The following is a 19000-nucleotide window of genomic DNA, read 5'->3' as shown; positions in this document are numbered from 1 at the left end:
TGGCGGCCTTAGCGCCTAGAGTCTTGACAGTATTGACACTTTTGAATCCACGTGATTTGCGATAAGGCTGCCGTCGTCTCCACCAGCAAATCCTTTTCCAGATTGCAGCCATACAGCGTCATCCATTTTGCCGAGGCTACCTACGGAGTAGATAGGTGTAAGTTTTGCTACAATGATAATATGGGATACTTTGGGGGATACTTTGAAGGAAGACAAGTTAAGATTAGGAAAAGTTAAGATTTCGCCTCTTCGCAAACTCAATTCAGTCAAAAGAACCTTATCATGATTAGAAGGTTATGGGTCATAATCCGCAAAAAGTATTATGACTGAGGAGAGATTCAGAAACGTGATGCCTATTTATTTCTGGACGCCGCTGCTTCAGCTGTGATCCTGAGGGCAGCGGGAGCGTCTTCGCGAGGCATATGAACCTCAACCAACTTGGAATGATTAGCACCAAATAATGCAATAGATTGCATGAGCGTGACATACCTGCAAATATGGAGCCGAGCAGAAATCATTATCGGCGAAAAGTTTCGTGAGCTCGTCCCGCGTCGTCACCTTGTACCCCTTATATTTGTCCTTTGCCCCAAATACAACAGGAATGCCCTTGTTATCCCAGGGTTGGATATCGTTGTAACTCTCGTCCCATCCGTGGATAAATCGTTCGATGGTATACCCCTCGTTGCAGATGACGAAACTTCTCCATGTTAGCATTTTCGAGTCTTACAGGGTATGACAAACGTACATGATAGGGTTGAGGTTATTCCTAATCATGGTGCTGATTTCCTGCAAAGTAAGCTGCAGACTGCCATCACCCACCCACAGCACCGTCCGGCGATTCCCTTGTTCTTTGGCTGCCAGGGCCGCGCCTTGGCAAGCGCCGACTGAATAGCCAATACTTCCCCAGAGTACTTGACTGATGGCTGTAACCCCGGATGGGAAGCGAGTATCCCAGATTCCAAAGTTCGCAGTTCCGGTTTCGGTGATGACAATATCATTCTCCTGCAGCCACTGCCCAACCGTTGGCCACAACCAGGCATGTGTTATTCTTTGCTCGGTTGAGCCCTGTTCCTGATCGGGGAGTGTGTTTGAAATATGTGGAGCTGGGTTGGTTTTGAGGGCGCCCATCTTTTGAATGACCTTGCGTAGAACTCCCTTCATGTTGATGTCGGGATACTCTGAATATCTCACGCGAACGTAGGTGCTGTGGAAATCGATGGTATTCAGCTGTCCAGTCCGATACGAAAATCCAGCCGTGTTGAAATCGGATTTAATAGCGCCAATGCTGAGGATGAGATCAGAAGACTCGACTTGTTCACGCACACCGGGGTTAGATCCGGTTCCAGCATAAACGCCACCATAGCATTTGTGGGTTTCATTGACGGCCCCCTTGCCCATCGGGGCTACAAATGTAGGTAGCCCAGAGGCCTCCACCAAATCATGAACTTCATCAAGCACTCGATGGCGGATTGCGCACGCATCAACCAAAATCACCGGCCTCTCTGCCGCGTGCAAATACTTGAGCACGACGTCAACCACATAGTCTTCCTTCTCGGGATCATTGGGGGGCAGCGATAAGTCAATGGGGGTCTTGAGCCTTTCTCCCTCAATCTTCCTCGTAATCACATCTGTGGGAAGCGCGATATAAACGGGTCGACTGCGAATCCAGCATTCGCGAATGGCGTTGTCAATGAGAGTCGCAATCTCATATGTTTCGTTTAGACGAGCCATAGTCGCAGAGATTGCCGCGCTCATGTTCGCAAATGCATTATAGTCCCCATTGCCTAGAGTGTGATGCAACAACATCCCATCCTTTTGCGATCTTGTATGTGGCTGACCAACAATATGGACAATTGGAACGAATTCCGAGTAGGCGCCTGCAACGGCATTGATGGCTGAGAGTTCACCAACACCAAAGGTGGTGATTAGAGCAGCTATTCCGTTTACTCTAGCGTATCCGTCGGCAGCGTATCCTTGCACCAAGCATTAGCGAACTTTAACGTGTGTAGACCCAGCCGACCCGCCATACCTGCATTGAGCTCATTGCAGTTTCCTACCCAGTTGAGTCCGCACTTCGGCAGATAATCCAGGGCCGAAAGGTTATAGTCACCTAGACGAGTATGACATTAGCAAACCGCGCGAACAAAGTCAATTCTCCCCGTAACAGACTCACCAGGTACGCCGTGCACCGAACGGATCCCGACCTCGTGTAGCCGACGGAAAAGGTATTCGGCAACGTCTATAGGTTGGCGAAGCTCTCTCGTAGCGATGTCGGCCATGTCAGTGGTCAAATGCGTTTAGTAAAGGGTGAGATACAGAAACAAAAGCCTGTGCGTGGAGGTAGGATGAGAGAAGTATCCTTGATAAATCAGGCGCGCAGAGGAGAGGTTATAAGGCCCTTGAGCGCAGCAAGAGACCTTTCCAGTCGTACGTCATGGACACAACGTGATGTCATGCGCTCAGGCCGGGTAAAGTCGCGCCATGTCCTTATCTTCTGACGGGAATGCGCACAGTAAGGCTTATTAAGCCCTTTGTATAGGGTGGCATGATAAGCTGCCCACGAGCGTCTAGAACAAGAAAGCCACATGGCACTACCCTGAAAATCCCGCAGTATCAAGCATCGACAATCAACGGATAGCGCAAGTCTTGGAAGCCCGGCGGCTGTTGGGACGGGGAGCTACCAACGGCTGCCGGTTGCCGCTAAGCCCAGACTGGAATAATTCATCCGCCCCAGCCACAGTCACTGGTTCACCAGTCAAGTCACCACTATGATCGTCAAGGATTTCTGGGGAACACCACCTTGTTGAGACAAACGGTTCTTAGTTAATATTGTGAACTTGGTCCAAATCAGCTCTGGCTGGCACAAGTATCTGTCGCAATTGTATTCATCCGCTGAATGGCTGACAGTGGGAAGAGAAAGATGCCCGAAGGCCCCTCCAACCACACACACAAGAAGAGAAAGGTTTGTCCACTCGTCTCTTTCCTTGTGATCGGGTTTCCGAGGCCCTGGTCCATTTTTTTTTTTCTATGGTGTGTTTCTAAATGTCTTGCAGGGAGGTGGGAAATGGCACAAAGCCCAAGCTCAGGCCCCGCGGTCCAACATCGAGGCGGGGGACTGGGGAGTTTTCGTAACATGCGAGATGGGAAGAGAATCCAAGTGCGCCGCAGAAGTGGTTGATTTTCTCACCCAAGTAAGTGCCCTATGGTCGAAATACTTGTCCCATAGGTGGGAAACCCGGGCACATCCGTCCTAATCCATATTCAGAATGTCGAAAAAGCTGGTGACAGCGCGGATGAGGCCGATCCCAACTCCGATGAGGACGACATCGAAACTCAAATTCAAAAAGAGATTGAGGGCTTGAATCCGAGCACAAAGAAGTCGTCTTTGTTCCAGACGGTCAAGTTCGACCTTCCCTGTTGTCCGTAAATATCTAGACAACCAGGATGGGCTTTCAGTGCTAATGGAATTAGTGTCGTTCGTGCGATTCGATAAATCTATCGACCCCGAGCAGCTGGTGCACCGAATTTGCCTTGATGCCCATGCCAACCCAGACAAGAAGCGCAGCCGCTACATCCAGCGACTGACGCCGGCCCGCTCTATTCGCAAGACTCTCAGTGTTGATTTGGAAGAATTCGCGCGAGAGATTCTCAAGCCGCATTTTCACTCCGGGGGTCCACCAATGAAGGTCGGTAGTAGTGAGTTATCACATCAGCGCTTTATCTCGACTAACAGCCCCTCTTTAATCCAGTATGCGATCCGCCCTTCGGTGAGAGGCAACAAGAAATTCAACCGAGATACGATTATCAAAACTGTCGCGGATGTTGTGGGACCCGAGCATCCGGTTGACTTGAAGAACTATGATTTGGTTATTCTCGTCGATGTGGTTCAGGTACGACCCCTGGATCTAGCCGATCAAGTCCTCATTAGGATATTCCTCAAAATGGATGTTGCTGACCGTCATGATGCAGAACGTGGTTGGTATGAGTGTTGTTGGAAGCGATTATGACAAGCTAAAGCGGTATAACCTCGCTGAGCTTTACAACCCAGTTTCGAAGGCACAAGAATCCTAGAACCCCATAATACGAACTATGTGTTGCAGGATAAACTCAACCCCAGCCATGCTCGCTAAACCCTACTCAGCTTGGCCTCGGTTTCTAGAATTTCTTTCCAAGACTAAGCCCAGAGCCCTCAGACGATCACTAAACCGTGCTCGGTTGTCGCCAGCCGCTTCTTACTTTGTACGCCCCTCCGGAGGATGTCCCGAATGCGATAAGGGCCTGTGCTTCTAGTATTCCAAATAGGGCCAGTTTATTCCGTTTATGGGCGATCATCGATTCATCATTACCGGTGTCGGAACCTTAATAATGGAAGGGCAAGCCGGGGATGACACCTTGAGCTGAAACCCATGAGAATTCTGTGGGAACCCTCTGTCTACGCCTGTGCATTGAGCGCTAACTTCGAATCATATTAATGAATAATGTCAGAGGACGCCGAAAGCTCTTGCAAAGTGGCGGTGCGGGACTCCACAGAACACGGGAGCCTGGCGTTAGGACGTCGGCTCCATACGAACCGCTTTCTGACTTCGGCAAGGACCCCTTCTGATTGGGCCAATCCGTTCCTTCATGTCGCACCTTTCTCAGACTGGGATGCATAGGCGAACTTGTGATGCTTTCCTGGATTTCATCAATTGATGAGCAAGCCCGTTCTGAAAAAGGCCACGACTTTCTTACCAATCCTCGTTCCATCGTGTTGTTGCAACAGCATGAAGATCCTCAGTGCTTCTCCCTGTTCGAGCCCTTGGCTAAGCTGGCTTATGGCCTTGCGTCAGACTCGACTACGCAGAACGGTGTCTTTCGCTTAGTAGCGACGGAGACTGGCCGAGAGTCGTCATCGTACCTGAGAGAATAATGTTTATGTTGTTCGGCTTTATGAGTTTAATTTATCTTCGACTCATGATCTCGACGCCTTTTGCAATGCTCGTAGCCTCGTTGGCAATGAGCTGATTGCTTTTGATGACCTTTACGGAGCACTGGTCACACCCTCAACTATGGAGCATGAGTATTTAGCGACAACGTTGTCATTGCATTATCCCAAGACACGCCCGCGCCGTTCCATCATGACCCCTCCCCTCTCGGCTTCTCCTGATATAGGGTCTCAGGTATCTGAGAGGCTCGTTTCCGTTCTCCAGCAACACTTTCTACTCCCTATCCATGTTAGCGGAGTCTATCCGTTGGCGGGCCATCTTCATTCACTCTTCTTGGTTCGATTGTCAAATGAGACTCATTTACTGTGGAAATGCTCGCCAAAACCCACGACACCGCTTCTTCGACGTGAGCATATCTTGCTTGACACAGAAGCACGGGCTCTCTCGCTTCTGAACCAGACTCCCACTCCATCCATCCCAATGCTGCTTCATTATGATCCATTAGGGGAACTACTTGGACCGTCCTTTCTCATACGTCATCATATTGCAGGCTCAACCCTCGAAAACATGGAGCGCCAACTCAGCTCTCAAGAACGAAAAGCCATCGACAGAAGCCTGGGGCTCTTGGGGAAGCGTATCTCACAGCACATGTCCAACTCGTTTGGAAGCCTTGCGCAAGTGGCTAGCGCTGCGGGTAAACAATCATGGCGAGAAGCCTTTCTCAATCTTTTTGAGGGAATACTTCGAGACTCGGAAGATGTCTTCATCAATCTTCCCTACAGCGAGATTAGGTATCAGGTCAGCCGGTTATCGCCAGTCTTAGACGAGATCCTAGTGCCGCGTCTTGTGGTGATTGATTTCGGGCATCCATCGCATGTGTTCGTGGACCCGGAGAGCAAACGGCTAAGCGGGGTATCTGGATTTGGCACCGCGGTTTGGGGGGACGTCTACATGGCGAAGATATTTGAGAATCCATCAGCCCCTATGCTGGACGCGTTTGGGTCAGCTTTTACAAAATCTCAGTCGGGTCGGATTAGGCAGCTTCTGTACGTATGCCCGCGCATGCATGCACGTGAAATCCTAACCCTTAATCTGCTGTCTAGGTACTCCTGCTACCGCTCCGTGCACAGTATTGTCCTTCAATACTACCGAAAGAATAGCGACACGGTCGCTGAAATCGATGTGAGAAGACAGCTGATGGCGACGCTGGCGAAGATGTCAGTGGTCTGATTGCATTACCACACAATACCGGTCGCTGCCTTGGAAAGTAAGGGTTTTTTGTTCGAGTTCGGTTCGTCGGGTTTCCTTGTGCTCAGCATCGGCGTCTGGGATTGTCTTTGATAGAATGTATTGCTGCCTGATAGATCTGGCGCTCAATGGGCTCTTGCATACTGAGAAGCGATCGTTAGATAGAAGTAAAATACTTTTTTGTCTGCGATGAAAAATATATTGCCCTCTCCAAACCCTCCGCACTCAATACCACTGCCCTACGGAGTATAGATCATACTTTGGTACCTTGTAACTGAAGATCCTATCCAACAACGGCCAAGGGCGGGGCGAGCAGAGCCAGCCACCCAGCTATGCCGTCAGCGACCGTCTTCAGTGTGGGGTTCCGCTCCGCAGCTCAACATTCTTGGGAACTCAAGTTTGACTGGACCATCTTTCAACCTTTCTCTCCTGCACATACTCTGCCATTTTACCACGCCCACAGTCTTACAGCTTCTAGCCGCAGGAAATGGCCCATTTCCTGAGGGGAAAGCAAGCCGGCATCCAGAAGGACTTTTCTGGGACTTTGGCGCCGGAACTGTTCGATATTGATGATGTATGTCTTGGCCCGCTCAGGCACCAGCTTTTTCTTGTCTTCTAAACTCTTCACTAACAACCTCCCCCGTTGTATAGCTCGCGAGGTGTGGCATAAACTCGCAGATCAGTGTCCTCGCATATGATCCAGTCCAGTCGCTTCTTGCAGTAGGAACCAGCGAGTCCCAGTTCGGCCATGGCCAAATCTATGTGTTTGGCCAGGGGCGTGTATTGATCACCTTCGCTTTGCCGCGTAAGGCGTCTGCAAAGTTCCTTCAGTTCTGCGCCGACAAGCTTGTCAGCGTTGATTCGAAGAGCGAGATAAGCATCTTCTCTCTCGAGACAAAGCAATTACTTAGCTCTCACGCGCCCCCGAGCCATGCAAGCGCGTTGCTCACAGATCCTAGCTTGGATTATGCATTTATTGGCCTGCAGAATGGCATGTCATTTCCCTTTTTATTGACTGAAGCCTCGACTAAATGATTATACAGGCGAAATACTAGCATATGATCTCGATCGCGAAGCCTTGACGCCGTTCAGGATACCCAACTTATGGGCTGAGCGCAATCCACGGTCACGATTCTGCCCTGTCGTCAGCCTGGCTTTCTCGCCTCGCGATATAGGTAAAGTTCTGATTGGGTACCCTGATGGAGCGGTCGTGTTTTCATTCAAACAGAATCTGGCTCAGAAATACTTCGAGTATGAGGTACCACCTGCCGCTCTGGGAGGTAATGGTGCTGTGCCGTCTCGTGATCTACGCAAACCAAGATTGACCAGAGCACTATGGCACCCAAATGGAATATTCGTACTTACCATTCACGATGACAACAGTCTTGTCTTCTGGGACTCAAAGGATGGCCGCAAATTACTGGCCAGATCCATATTCACTCCCAATATCGACCAACCGGGAGTCCTTCCGGTACCTGCTGCATCTGACTCCCCAGCGGGGCCAAAGGAGCCCATTGCGGATATTGCATGGTGTGTAAAGGCGAATGGGGACGACAGCGGTCTTCTAATTGCTGGTGGCAAAGCAAAGGATGAGCCAAACAGGAATCTTATTTTCATGGACCTTGGGCCGACACCTAACTATCAGACATCGTCCTGGGCAGTGATTTCAGCTTATCTGGAGAAACCGAAGCGTCATGCAGAGCTTCCAATTCCGCCTGGTGCGGAGGTTGTCAGTTTCTGCGTCATTCCTCGCAATAGTCCCTATTACGCAGGCGCCCATGACCCTATAGCGGTTATTGTCCTTCTAACATCGGGCGAACTGATTACACTGAGTTTCCCAAGCGGACATCCGATTCCACCCACCAATATGCTTCCGGCCTCGCTTATCCTGGTCCATCCATACGTGACCAAAACCACTCTAACACCGGTGGACCGGGGTGCTTGGCTGGGGCTTAAGGAGCGGAGATCTCAAGGGCCAAAATTCATTCTAGGTGGCGCTGAAGCAAAGAAATCGCTCAAAAGAATGGAAAATCGGAATATTGTCACCGCGGCACATGCGGACGGCACCGTCCGTCTTTGGGACGTTGGACATAATGATGAGATTGAGAACTCAGAGACCATCCAGGTTGACCTGGCTCGCGCACTCGGCCGTGTCAACAACATCGAAGTCACAGAAATGTCCTTTGGAGGTTCGAGTGGCGAACTATCGGTTGGGCTTAGAACCGGCGAGGTCGTGATCTTTCGATGGGGCAACAATCAGAGATTAGGGCACGAGGAACCTGCTGGGCCGAACAATGGTCCAGGCGAGTTGACGAATATCACACACAGAACTGATCCGGGTCTGAAGCAAGGTCTCCTACCACTAACCTTGCTGGACATGCAGCAAGGACCCGTGACTGCCTTGAAACACAGTCCAGTAGGATTTGTTGCCGTGGGATTTGAAGCCGGCAGTATCGCAATCATTGATTTGCGAGGGCCAGCCATCATTCACACAGCGAATCTATCCGAGGTAGCAAAACAGAACAAGCGGAGCAGTTTTCTTAAGTCTCGCAGTCACAGTGACGCCCCGTCGGAGGTGCCCACGACTATTGAGTTTGGTATAGTGACTTTAGAGGGCGAAGGTAAGCATCACATAATGGCTATAGGGGTTTGCGATACTAATATTATCCAAGATTATTCCAGTATTTGCTGCTTCGTGGGGACAAACAGAGGCAACTTGGCCACCTTCAAGATACTACCAGGGAGTTCCGGAGCGTACACGGCTACCTTTGTTGGCGCAGTAGCATTGGATGATAAAGTAATCAGCATTACGCCTATAAATGCGGACAATGGCAACCTAGCGTTAGCCACAGGGGAAGCATTTGGAGGGCTAAGGAATGGTGCCAAGGTTCATGGTGCAGTCGTTGCTGTAACCATCACCGGCTGCAGAATCTTCAAGCCTGCCACATCCAAGGGTGCGCAGCGCTCCTGGGATGATTACCTATGCGACGCCGCCGCAGTTGTCAACGTCCAGGGCAGAGGCTGTAGTCTCGTTGGGCTTTTTGGGGATGGTAACGCTCGGGCGTTCTCGATTCCTGGTTTGAAAGAGATTGGTTGCAGCAAAATCAGCCACAGAGCTGATATGAGTCGCCTTTCCTTGTCTGCTGTCTCTTCTGACGGAACCGTCATGGTCTGGACTAGTCCGTCTGAGATGGGGTTTTTCCAGGTCTGGGGTGCCGGTATTGAGCTGTAAGTCGGCGGTTTAGCATAACCTCATCTGGCGACTAATCGCATCTACAGACAACCCTCGGAAGACCAGCTATACAATCCGCAATTGATCATTCCCCCGCGACCTACTATCACCAATATGCAATGGATCTCTGGCACCCAGTACATCTCAACCGCCGATATGGATGTCTTGAGTTCGTACCCTGCTCTCCTCGCTTACCATGAACCATCCATGAACTAACAAACTCTCCACAGTTGGGGGACCTGACCGGCCGCCATCAAAGCGCATGCTAGAGCAAATGCGCCTGGACGAGCAAGAACGTCGAAAAGCCGCCAGGGAAGGCCGAACACCGCCAGCGCGACAGGACAGCAACGAAGAGGGATATCTAGCATACATGTCGCGCCAAATGCAAGAGCGCACCGAGAGACTTGGATTCGCTAGTGATAATATGGACAGATTGGAAGAAACGAGCAGCGGCTGGGCCCGCGATGTAAACAAATACGTCCAGAATCAGAAGAAGAAAGCTGTGCTAGGTGGTAAGTATCCCGCAGAAGTCCTGAACATTTCCAGGTTCAGTCGCGTCTTGGCAGTGTGCTAATAAATCATAGCTCTAGGAGCAAAGTTCGGTTTCTGAGCGATTTGGTTTCAGCAGATAGATGTTAGTTAAGCATAAACAGATTTCTCCTCCAGGGCGAAATGCTCGGTGTGCGGTCCAAATTATAGACTACCATCCTCCAAGACCACTTTTCGATTTCTTCCTTCTTTCCCCCATAGAAAAACTTCGGAATGGCAACAACAGAACGAATGAGCTGGACGAACACAGGTTCCAAATTCGAACCAAAGTTCTTCCGCCTTAAGGATCGAGACAATAGTCAGAGTACACTTCACAGCCGAGAAGGAGACCGACATCTTCCACCTGGACATGGCGGGGGCAATGTCTTGATATAGTCCAGTAGTCAAGTCGGCCCTCTAGAGCTTGGGCAAAATGAGTCGACCGCACCAAAAAAGTCTGAGGTGCAGGATGCGTCAGGATGAATTCAGACAGTCCCCACTCATGCGGTTGAAAGAAGCGGTGACTGGGAATATAGCTTCACACCCCGAGAGGAACCGAGCAATTCACCTCCTGTTTCGAGAAACAGGCTATTTGACTGGAATAATGACGATACCCACTCCCGACAGGCTACCGACCCATGGACAGCATCGCTTGGGACTTTGTTGAACGTCCGAAGTGCCATAACATTGGCTGTCGCACTGTAGTATCATTCGACCCTCACTTAGGGCAGACTGATCGCCTCTGGTGGAGTATCCCTGTGTCGCTCGACGGGGCAACGGCGAGGGATAGCGGAGGTAACCGGTTGTCCTAGTGATACTTTGACATTCTAGTTATTTCAGTAACCCTTGTGTCGATAGTCTTTGGCAGGTCAGACAGTGCGGGATTTAGTTCTTGATTTGTGCTTGCTCTATTATCATAAGACTGCGTGAAAACTCGACAACGAGGCTGCAATGGCCGGTCATATATAGAGGAATCGTAAAAACGTGGAAACTAATCATAAAATCATGCGACTGAAAAAATTGAGCGAAGAGAGCCAGCAGCGCCAGATCCAAACACGTATGTGTCCATTCAGTGAACCATGACTTGCTGTTGGGGGTGGTGCGCGGCAGGGTTGGTGTTGTCGTCTTTAGGTTCGGTGTCGTCGCCCATTTCAACGTCCTCGTCAGCATCACCGCCGTCTTCCTCGTCAATGTCATCGTCGTCATCGTCACTCTCGTCTTCGATATCCTCACTTTCAGCATCGGAGAGCTCTTCGTGGTTATCTGTGCCCTCCATCTCGTGATCTTCACCTTTCGCCGGTTCTTCCTTCTCTGCCTCTTCAAGTTCCCTTACGAGGGCATTCTCGAGCTCCACTTCCTCGGCACCGTAAGCGTTACTGTCGTCCTCCAAAACGTCCGCCTCGGGTTGCTCTGGTGGGTACTCGGCCGGGGCAGATTCCTCGGAGTCCCTGTGCGATGACAAGCGATCAGCAGCTGTAGACCTGGTCAGAAGTAGATGGCGGCGCTCACCATTTGATTGCAAATCTGGTCACTCTGGGCTTTTCAGCGAGGATATTACGGCGGATCCGCTCAATGATGGGTTTGGCAGGAGGGTCGGCAGTGAGCTCCTCCGAGTCGTACTCATTGTTCACGTAGTAGCCGACGCGGACAAACTCTCTACCATCGTAACTACAGGTGAGAAGTATGACAGTCACGCCTAGAATTTCCGACGTAGGGATGCGTCTAAGGTCTGGTGGGTCTGCTTCGAAGATGAACTTGTTGACGCCGACGGGGATAGGTCCGACGAGGAGGGAATCGAGCTCTTGATCGTACTCAGACCTAGAATTGTTAGCGCAAACACTATCGCATGGTTCGAGTCACTTACGATGTCGCGGATCCAACGTAGGTGAGCTTCCATTCCAAATCTAGAATCTGTCAGCGGAGACGGTTCGCGAACAAGAATATAATAACCCACCCTTCTGAAGCTGCTCAAGACATTCAAAAGTGATTTCAAACTGATAAGAAGAGAGAAATTGGGCAGGGTTGTTGAGGATTTTGACCCCGAGAAGAGAAACAACCGACATGGCGATATAAATGTGGCGGTACTCGGGGGGTATCTGCAGTGGACGGTGAAATGAAGGGATTGAAAGTGCGGGTCAGGAGATGTGTAGGATAGAACGATCAAATCGAAAGACCGAAGCGCTGAATGCAGTATTTAAGGGAGAGGGAACTGGGGAAGATCTCCGGCGAGGGGATGGACGCAGCTGGCAGAGGAATTAAACAACCAACCCTCAGAAAGAGCCCAGGGATCGACGACGCGCCGCCGCGTGGGGCCCACCGCGCATAATCTTCGCGCCCAGGTCCTCACCGCCCTGTCACGTGAGATTGATCAAGCTGCAGCTTCTGCCGTCAACTGCTCGTGCATCGGTGGACAAATCAATGGTGCCGCAGCCCAGCAGATTTTTGTTCGCATTTTCGCTTGACTACCTTCTATCTCAATTTCGCTGTACGATCCTTCCTTTTGCAAACGATATGAAGATAAGTTTCGTTGAAAGTGCAGACCCGCTGACTGCAGATGACAGGTTAAACCCCGTTTTGTATTTTTAGTTGACCATCAACACCACGCCGGATCCCATGGCCGAAGATGATGCCGAGAATGCCTTTTTCAAGGCTCAGGCAATGAATGCTGGTTCGGATAACTATAACGGCGCTGAAAACCAGAACACAGAGGCCTCAGATTCCGATGACTATGATCCTTCCAGCACACTTCAAGAGCAGTATCCTGCCCCCTCGGAAGATTCCAAGCCAAGCGAAAATGTTTCGTCAGATACCCCTGCTCCAGATCCAACCCCCCAAACTTCCCTTCCGCAAGATACAGACCCTAGTCAGCCGGCTGGCAGTGGTCACCCCTCCGAGACACCTTCACAGTCTGGGTCCCAAGCTCCGACTGGTGTCTCTGTTCAGCCGAAAACCAGAACTATCGGAGGGTTTGTGGTTGAGGATGAGGATGAGGATGACACGGGGGATGCGGATTATGAGCCACCAGCTGTACTAGGTGTCGAGGACTTGAATACTATACCTTCGCAACCCATTCCAGGAAATGCAAATGAAGCTACTTATACCCCTGATGTATCATCGGTTGAAGCTGTGCAGGACTCTGCCAGCACGAAGAATGTTCCTAATAGTTCTCTTTCTTCTGTTACTGTCGCTTCTAAAAATGATGGCTTAGGCCACAACCTGTACAACTCACGTACATCTTTGCAGCCCGAAATCAATCGAGAGAGCGCTACAACCACTCCTATGCCGGAGTCTCCCTCTACAACCAAGGGTCGCCTGCCACATGATCGAGTTGGGATACTGGAAGACAGAATCCAAGAAGATCCCCGAGGTGACATCCCTGCCTGGCTCGAGTTGATTAATGAGCACAGAGGTCGCAACAGGATTGATAGTGCTCGAGACGTGTACGAGAGGTTCTTGAAGGTGTTTCCATTTTCTGTGGGTTATTTCTATTCTCCCTGTGCAAACCAAGATACTGATGATCCTAGGCTGAGGTGTGGGTGGCCTACGCGACTATGGAATCTGAGCTCAATGAGCTATTTCGCCTGGAGCAGATTTTCAATAGGACGCTTCTCACCATTCCAGCAGTCCAGCTCTGGACAGTATACTTGGACTACGTCCGGCGGCGTAATCCGTTAACCACAGACACCACTGGGCAGGCACGACGTATAATCTCGTCGGCATACGATTTGGCTATCAAACATATTGGAATGGACAAAGACTCTGGGTCTATCTGGACAGACTACATTCAGTTCATTCGGTCTGGACCAGGGACAGCGGGAGGTTCTGGCTGGCAGGACCAGCAAAAAATGGACCTGCTTCGAAAGGCCTACCAAAGAGCCATATGTGTTCCAATGCAGGCCCTAAACACACTCTGGAAGGAATATGACCAGTTCGAGATGGGTTTGAACAAACTCACCGTAAGTAAACTCTTTCCATTATTTTGTGGACTGTAGCTGACTTTTTGGGCACACAGGGGCGGAAGTTTCTCCAAGAACAGTCGCCAGCGTATATGACCGCTCGCAGCTCATATGTCGAAATACAGAATATCACTCGAGACCTCAATCGAACAACATTTCCCAGGCTTCCTCCTGTCCCGGGCTCTGAAGGTGACACCGAGTTTCTGCAACAAGCAGAAATCTGGAAACGCTGGCTCACCTGGGAGAAAGGAGATCCTCTCGTCCTCAAAGATGAAGACCTGGTTGCGTATAAAACCCGCGTCGTCTATGTTTACAAGCAAGCCCTCATGGCGCTCAGGTTTCTACCTGAAATTTGGTTTGAAGCAGCTGAATTCTGCTTCCTCAATGACATGGAGGCAGAGGGGACTGAGTTTCTGAAGAATGGCGCTGAGGCTAACCCAGAAAGCTGCCTACTTGCCTTCAAGCGGGCCGATAGACTGGAAATTACTTCAGAGTCGGAACAAGATTCTGCTAAGCGAGGCGCCAAAGTCAGGGAGCCATACGACAAGTTGCTGGACGCGCTGTATGAGTTGATCACGAAAGCTCGAACCCGAGAGGCTCAAGATGTCGCCCGCCTGGAAGAAACCTTCGCAAACTCTAATAATGAGAAACAAGGCGGAACCGAAGACGACGATGATCAGAGTGACACCAAAGCAAAAGAATCGGTCAAGAACTCCCAGATTGAAGCGGTCCGAAATGCACACTCGATCCAGATTGGAATCCTATCCAAAACGATCTCATTTGCCTGGATTGCGCTCATGCGCGCGATGCGCCGTATCCAAGGCAAAGGCAAGCCCGGAGAGTTGCAAGGTTCACGGCAGGTGTTCGCAGATGCTCGTAAACGGGGTCGCATTACCAGTGACGTCTATATCGCAAGCGCCCTCATCGAATACCATTGCTACAAGGATCCGGCTGCCACAAAGATTTTCGAGCGAGGTGCAAAACTGTTTCCTGAGGACGAGAACTTTGCCCTTGAGTATCTGAAGCATCTGATAGACATAAACGACGTCATTAGTAAGCTCTTGTCAAACTTTGGCGACTATTCAGCTAACCAACCATTTTACAGATGCCCGTGCTGTATTTGAGATGACGGTGAGGAAGCTCGCCTCAACTCCTGATAATGTGCAGAAGACGAAACCCATATTCGCTTTCCTTCACGAATACGAGTCGAGATATGGCGACTTGGTCCAAGTGATCAACCTCGAAAATCGCATGCGCGAACTGTTCCCTGATGATCCGACATTGGAGCAGTTCTCGCACCGTTTTTCAACCCCTTCCTTCGACCCTACAACGTTCCGGCCGATCATTTCTCCTTCTCAGACAAGGCCGAAGACTGGATACCCTGGAGAGCCAGTCATGTCTCGCCATGGCACTCCTACTTCTAGGTATCAAGAACCCTCTGTTACACACTCGCCCAAGAGACCCCTGGAGGATTTCGATGACGATCTATCGCGACCCCGCAAATTCGTCCGTGGCGAGTCACCACTCAAGACCACACAAAGACGACAATTAGATCAGCAAAAGCGACCACAGGCGGCACTTCAGGCACCAACAGGGTCTCAGTACCGTTCCCACGGCTCACCTGCACCCTTGCCCCGCGACATCGTCTACCTTCTCAGTGTCATCCCCTCCGCGTCGACATATAACGCTGGGCGATTCTCCGCGGAGAAGATGGTCGATCTTATCCGCCGGCTAGACATGCCGGGATCCATCTCGCAGATTCCTTTGCCGCAATCTGCTCGTGGCTTGGGAACAGGGCAGTCGACTGTAGGCGGGCAGCCCTTCTCTGGTACGTCTCCTCACTCTCCGCCACTTTTGGCATCCCGGCACCTCAGGAATCTCGGCTAATGAGGCCTTCATAGGAAATTACCGTTCGTGATATAGTATCTCAAGAATCATGTTTTGTGACCTGAGTATCCGTATTTTCGTGATGATCTAACCGAATACTACTTGCCTGGCGTGGTTTAGCATATGCAATCATCAGGCATCGGAGGTTGCATTTGACGGATGGCTCGGCGTTTTGTGTGTTTTCATGCTGCTGCTCTGCAAGATATGTTGCCGGTGGAGTTTTTTTGGCTTTGACTATATAAGCTATGACTTGTACAGAGATGGAACCGTGGGATGCCAAAAGGATGATATCAGTAGATGCCGAACTGAATAACCAAGTCTTTCTGGCTCTCTCTCTTCGCTCGATCCGTAGGCCTTCGTTGATGCGGACAGGGCAAGGTATCTCCTACTTTTGCAGTAATATTCTCGGGCAGTTTGGCTTTCCAGCTCAGCGCATATATCATCGGCTGTTTCTCTTCCGCGTTGCAGGTTCTTGTTGTCTCATGGGTGTTGATCCGATGTCTTGTTTTCTTCGTTGTCAGGAGCCTTCTCAGAACCCTTCAGGCGTCTAGGTCTAGACAGAAAGCTCGACGGCTGGGGGGTACGCAGGATCTGTCCTCGAGGGCTTCTTCTCACCGAACGCGGAGAACTCTAGTTAACTGGAGGTATCGCCAGAGCAAACGGAGTATCAAAAGCTCATGCTTGTATCATGCACTTCGTAGACTTCGGCATTCTCCCAACCTTCGTCATTATAAGCGGACAAATGACTGTTCCGGAGGTGTTCTTGCAGATGCCGCCATCGTAGTCGAAAAAGCCGTCTGACAGCGACGGGCGTCGCCTTCCAACGCTCTGAGAGTTTCTACGGTCAACAGCATTCCCAAATGCTGCGGGAAGGTCGCTGCGTAATTATCAGTGAGCTTTTTATCATAGCTCTTGTGCTGGGTGAGAGCTACCTCTCTCGCGTACCGCGAACTCTATCTAGACAGCAAGCTTTCCGCACGAGTCTGGGGAAGAAGTTAACTCGGAATGAATGTTAACCAGCGCTATCGGATCTTAAAACGTAGCTTTGATCTGAGACATGTCCATGGAAACAGCCAACTTTGTTGGAGGAGGGGTGAGGGTACCACGGTCACAGATTTGGGTTCATGCCGAACTGCCCTAATCCAGCATCCTCCTGATCTATCAACAGTGCATGTCTCACGAAAACCTCGTTAGAGGGCGTGGTGGGAATTGTACAATGACTATTTCCGATGCTGTCAGACTGGTCTGAGTCTCAACCAAGTATTATCTCGAATCCTTCTCGCAAAGGGTCCTCCCGAACGTGCGGCTCAGCGTCTGTAGTAGGTTCGTCGATCGAGAGGTGTGCTATTCAGGGAGCCAAATCGGCATCTCCCTGTTTCTGGCGCAAATATCGGAGGTCAAAGGCTTTTCGAAGGTTGCGGAGCGTAAAATAGGCCTAAAGACACAGCAGTTAGCCATAACCCTCGCTTTGCATATAGAAATGAGTCGCCGCAACCGGAAGTTGGCAGAAGCAGATGTTCTCTGGCAGAATCTGCCATCCTCGCGTCGAAGATAACAACCATATCCAAAGTCTGTAGACCGTCTTGCGCGATGCGAGGCTCTGACATGGTAGCGCTGTTCCTGGAGATGGGGTATCCAAGCACACCATACCTTTTCCTCGCACTTAGAGTCGAATTATGCGAGTAGACTGCTACCTCATGTCTGTCTTTGCGTGAGGCTATTCCGCGTACTGTTTTGTTGAGCCTTCCTGTTCCGAAGATATTCTGCTTCGTTTCCTTGCCTCGCCGTGGTTCTGACTTCTGCCTCGTTAGGAGTCCGGTCCTAGATTCTCGTTTTCGGCTTACGATCTTACCTGCACTTAGAAGATCCAAATAAAATCATGGCGCCTCTAGTTCAGAGGTTTGAAAAGGTTCTTGGACGTCAGGTGTGATTTGGTCGGTTGTCGTGGAAAACAGGTTGAGAAATACCCTCATCTCCCCAGTGTTTACTCTCGCAAGCGTTCCTTGCTCTGCCCTGCCTTTCGAATCTCCTCCCCATCGCCTTCTCCCGTTTTGTCTTCCCTGCTTCTCGAGTTACCCAAACAACTCTCATCTCAGCGGGCCTGAGGCCTCACTCGGTACTTTCCTCTCTGAGGACTGGGTATAAATATCGCCTCTTCTCTCTCCCTCCCTCCTCTTCCTCTCTCTCTCTCTCCAGATCTCGTCATCCCAGCGGAATCTCTTCTCGTCTCGGGTCTTCACACCTTCCTTCCTTCCTTCCTTCCTTCCTTCCTTCCTTTCTTTCTTGAACTTCTCCGTCCTTTAACACTTCAACATTGCTTCCCCTAGAACTCCTTCCTTCGACTAACTTCACTGTTACCCACGAACTTCTTCTTTTCTTCCGGGAAGTTCACTCCCAATCCTCCTTTTGGAGCTTCAGCATTCACAACACTTCAAGAGCCTTGACCTTGCTTTCAGTAGCACGGGTAAGTCATTTTCTGGCCTCGATTCACCTTCGATGGTGCTGGCGGCGTCTTGTTGGACAAGGAATCCTCAATCACATATGGATAGCAACAACACTTGCTGATTCTAATTAGAAATATGGCCGCTCCTATGTTCGACCCGGCTTTGGAGAAGCCGTCTATGAAGACGGACATGTGCAGAAACATCGACCTGCCATTTGGCGCGTTTGATGTCAACCACCTAGTAAGTCGGCGTTTGCTGCTGCTCGAAGAGAACACCAGCTTCACCATCGCCATTTCCCTGTCTCTCCACCATTGGCTTAGTTCTCTTCACTCCATGCTTCCTGATAGCTTCAGCTTCTTTCCTTCTTCCCTCCTTCTTCACTGTCTGAGCTTTTTTTGCTGGATTTCAGTCCTTGGCCTCCCTTGCCTGTGACTCTTCAACCATGTCTTCCTCCAAACGACACGTGCATATCATACGGGTCTTCACCGGGGCACTTTGATGTATGGAGCCGAGCTTCAATTAGGCTGTCACCATGCTGTTTGTTCTTCGGAAACCTCTTCACAAACGTCTATCCCAGCGCCGCCAGTTCCATTATATAAACCCCCAATTTCTCCCGGCTTTCCAGACTTTATCTTCTTCTGCATTATCCCCAGGCTCCCAATACATAGTCTTTTTTCTCGATTTACCAATCTTCTCAACTTGACCCAATTCCCAGGGTTCTCAGCTTCGATCGAACATCCATTCTGAATACAAGTCTTCTACCTCAACACCATTTCCCCG

At 50.4% G+C, this 19000-nt stretch overlaps 7 protein-coding genes across 7 annotated transcripts; 5 read left to right on the top strand and 2 right to left on the bottom strand.

The window, feature by feature from the left end:
- Nucleotides 1-353: 353 nt before the first annotated feature.
- BJX68DRAFT_275661 (alpha-keto acid decarboxylase family protein) lies at nt 354-2717 on the bottom strand (the record flags this gene model as incomplete). The annotated part of the gene is made up of 5 exons (XM_071047888.1): nt 2174-2717; nt 2030-2110; nt 746-1973; nt 490-697; nt 354-437 (listed from the first exon to the last, which is right to left on the bottom strand). Exons 1-5 carry the CDS (start codon nt 2277-2279, stop codon nt 354-356), a joined length of 1707 nt encoding a protein of 568 aa, XP_070905160.1. The 5' UTR covers nt 2280-2717.
- A 25-nt stretch (nt 2718-2742) lies between these two features.
- BJX68DRAFT_86320 (THUMP domain-containing protein) lies at nt 2743-4262 on the top strand. The gene is made up of 5 exons (XM_071049893.1): nt 2743-2962; nt 3054-3191; nt 3266-3419; nt 3472-3890; nt 3970-4262. The coding sequence occupies exons 1-5, from the start codon at nt 2897-2899 to the stop codon at nt 4069-4071; spliced, it is 879 nt and encodes a 292-aa protein (XP_070905159.1). The 5' UTR covers nt 2743-2896; the 3' UTR covers nt 4072-4262.
- Nucleotides 4263-4897: 635 nt separating this feature from the next.
- On the top strand, nt 4898-6227 carry BJX68DRAFT_86064 (uncharacterized protein). Its single transcript, XM_071049890.1, has 2 exons — nt 4898-5971; nt 6029-6227. The coding sequence occupies exons 1-2, from the start codon at nt 5049-5051 to the stop codon at nt 6153-6155; spliced, it is 1050 nt and encodes a 349-aa protein (XP_070905158.1). The 5' UTR covers nt 4898-5048; the 3' UTR covers nt 6156-6227.
- A 328-nt stretch (nt 6228-6555) lies between these two features.
- On the top strand, nt 6556-10089 carry BJX68DRAFT_225349 (putative SNARE-dependent exocytosis protein (Sro7)). Its single transcript, XM_071038376.1, has 7 exons — nt 6556-6747; nt 6825-7164; nt 7217-8794; nt 8846-9401; nt 9453-9574; nt 9636-9917; nt 9990-10089. The coding sequence occupies exons 1-7, from the start codon at nt 6661-6663 to the stop codon at nt 10013-10015; spliced, it is 2991 nt and encodes a 996-aa protein (XP_070905157.1). The 5' UTR covers nt 6556-6660; the 3' UTR covers nt 10016-10089.
- A 913-nt stretch (nt 10090-11002) lies between these two features.
- Nucleotides 11003-11996, bottom strand: asf1 (nucleosome assembly factor ASF1; the record flags this gene model as incomplete). The annotated part of the gene is made up of 4 exons (XM_071044140.1): nt 11003-11381; nt 11443-11751; nt 11798-11837; nt 11888-11996. 4 exons carry the CDS (start codon nt 11994-11996, stop codon nt 11003-11005), a joined length of 837 nt encoding a protein of 278 aa, XP_070905156.1.
- A 348-nt stretch (nt 11997-12344) lies between these two features.
- rna14 (cleavage polyadenylation factor subunit RNA14) lies at nt 12345-16104 on the top strand. The gene is made up of 5 exons (XM_071038375.1): nt 12345-13407; nt 13458-13889; nt 13946-14942; nt 14995-15717; nt 15791-16104. The coding sequence occupies exons 1-5, from the start codon at nt 12547-12549 to the stop codon at nt 15805-15807; spliced, it is 3030 nt and encodes a 1009-aa protein (XP_070905155.1). The 5' UTR covers nt 12345-12546; the 3' UTR covers nt 15808-16104.
- A 2026-nt stretch (nt 16105-18130) lies between these two features.
- Nucleotides 18131-18745, top strand: BJX68DRAFT_225345 (uncharacterized protein). The gene is made up of 2 exons (XM_071038374.1): nt 18131-18240; nt 18352-18745. The coding sequence occupies exon 2, from the start codon at nt 18356-18358 to the stop codon at nt 18650-18652; it is 297 nt and encodes a 98-aa protein (XP_070905154.1). The 5' UTR covers nt 18131-18240; nt 18352-18355; the 3' UTR covers nt 18653-18745.
- Nucleotides 18746-19000: the final 255 nt, after the last annotated feature.

Source organism: Aspergillus pseudodeflectus, assembly GCF_044049435.1.
Source record: "Aspergillus pseudodeflectus strain CBS 756.74 chromosome Unknown BJX68scaffold_2, whole genome shotgun sequence".
In the NCBI taxonomy this organism is placed as follows: Eukaryota; Fungi; Ascomycota; class Eurotiomycetes; order Eurotiales; family Aspergillaceae; genus Aspergillus; species Aspergillus pseudodeflectus.
Note: the sequence above shows the minus strand (reverse complement) of the source record. Positions and strands in the feature narration are given on the sequence as shown.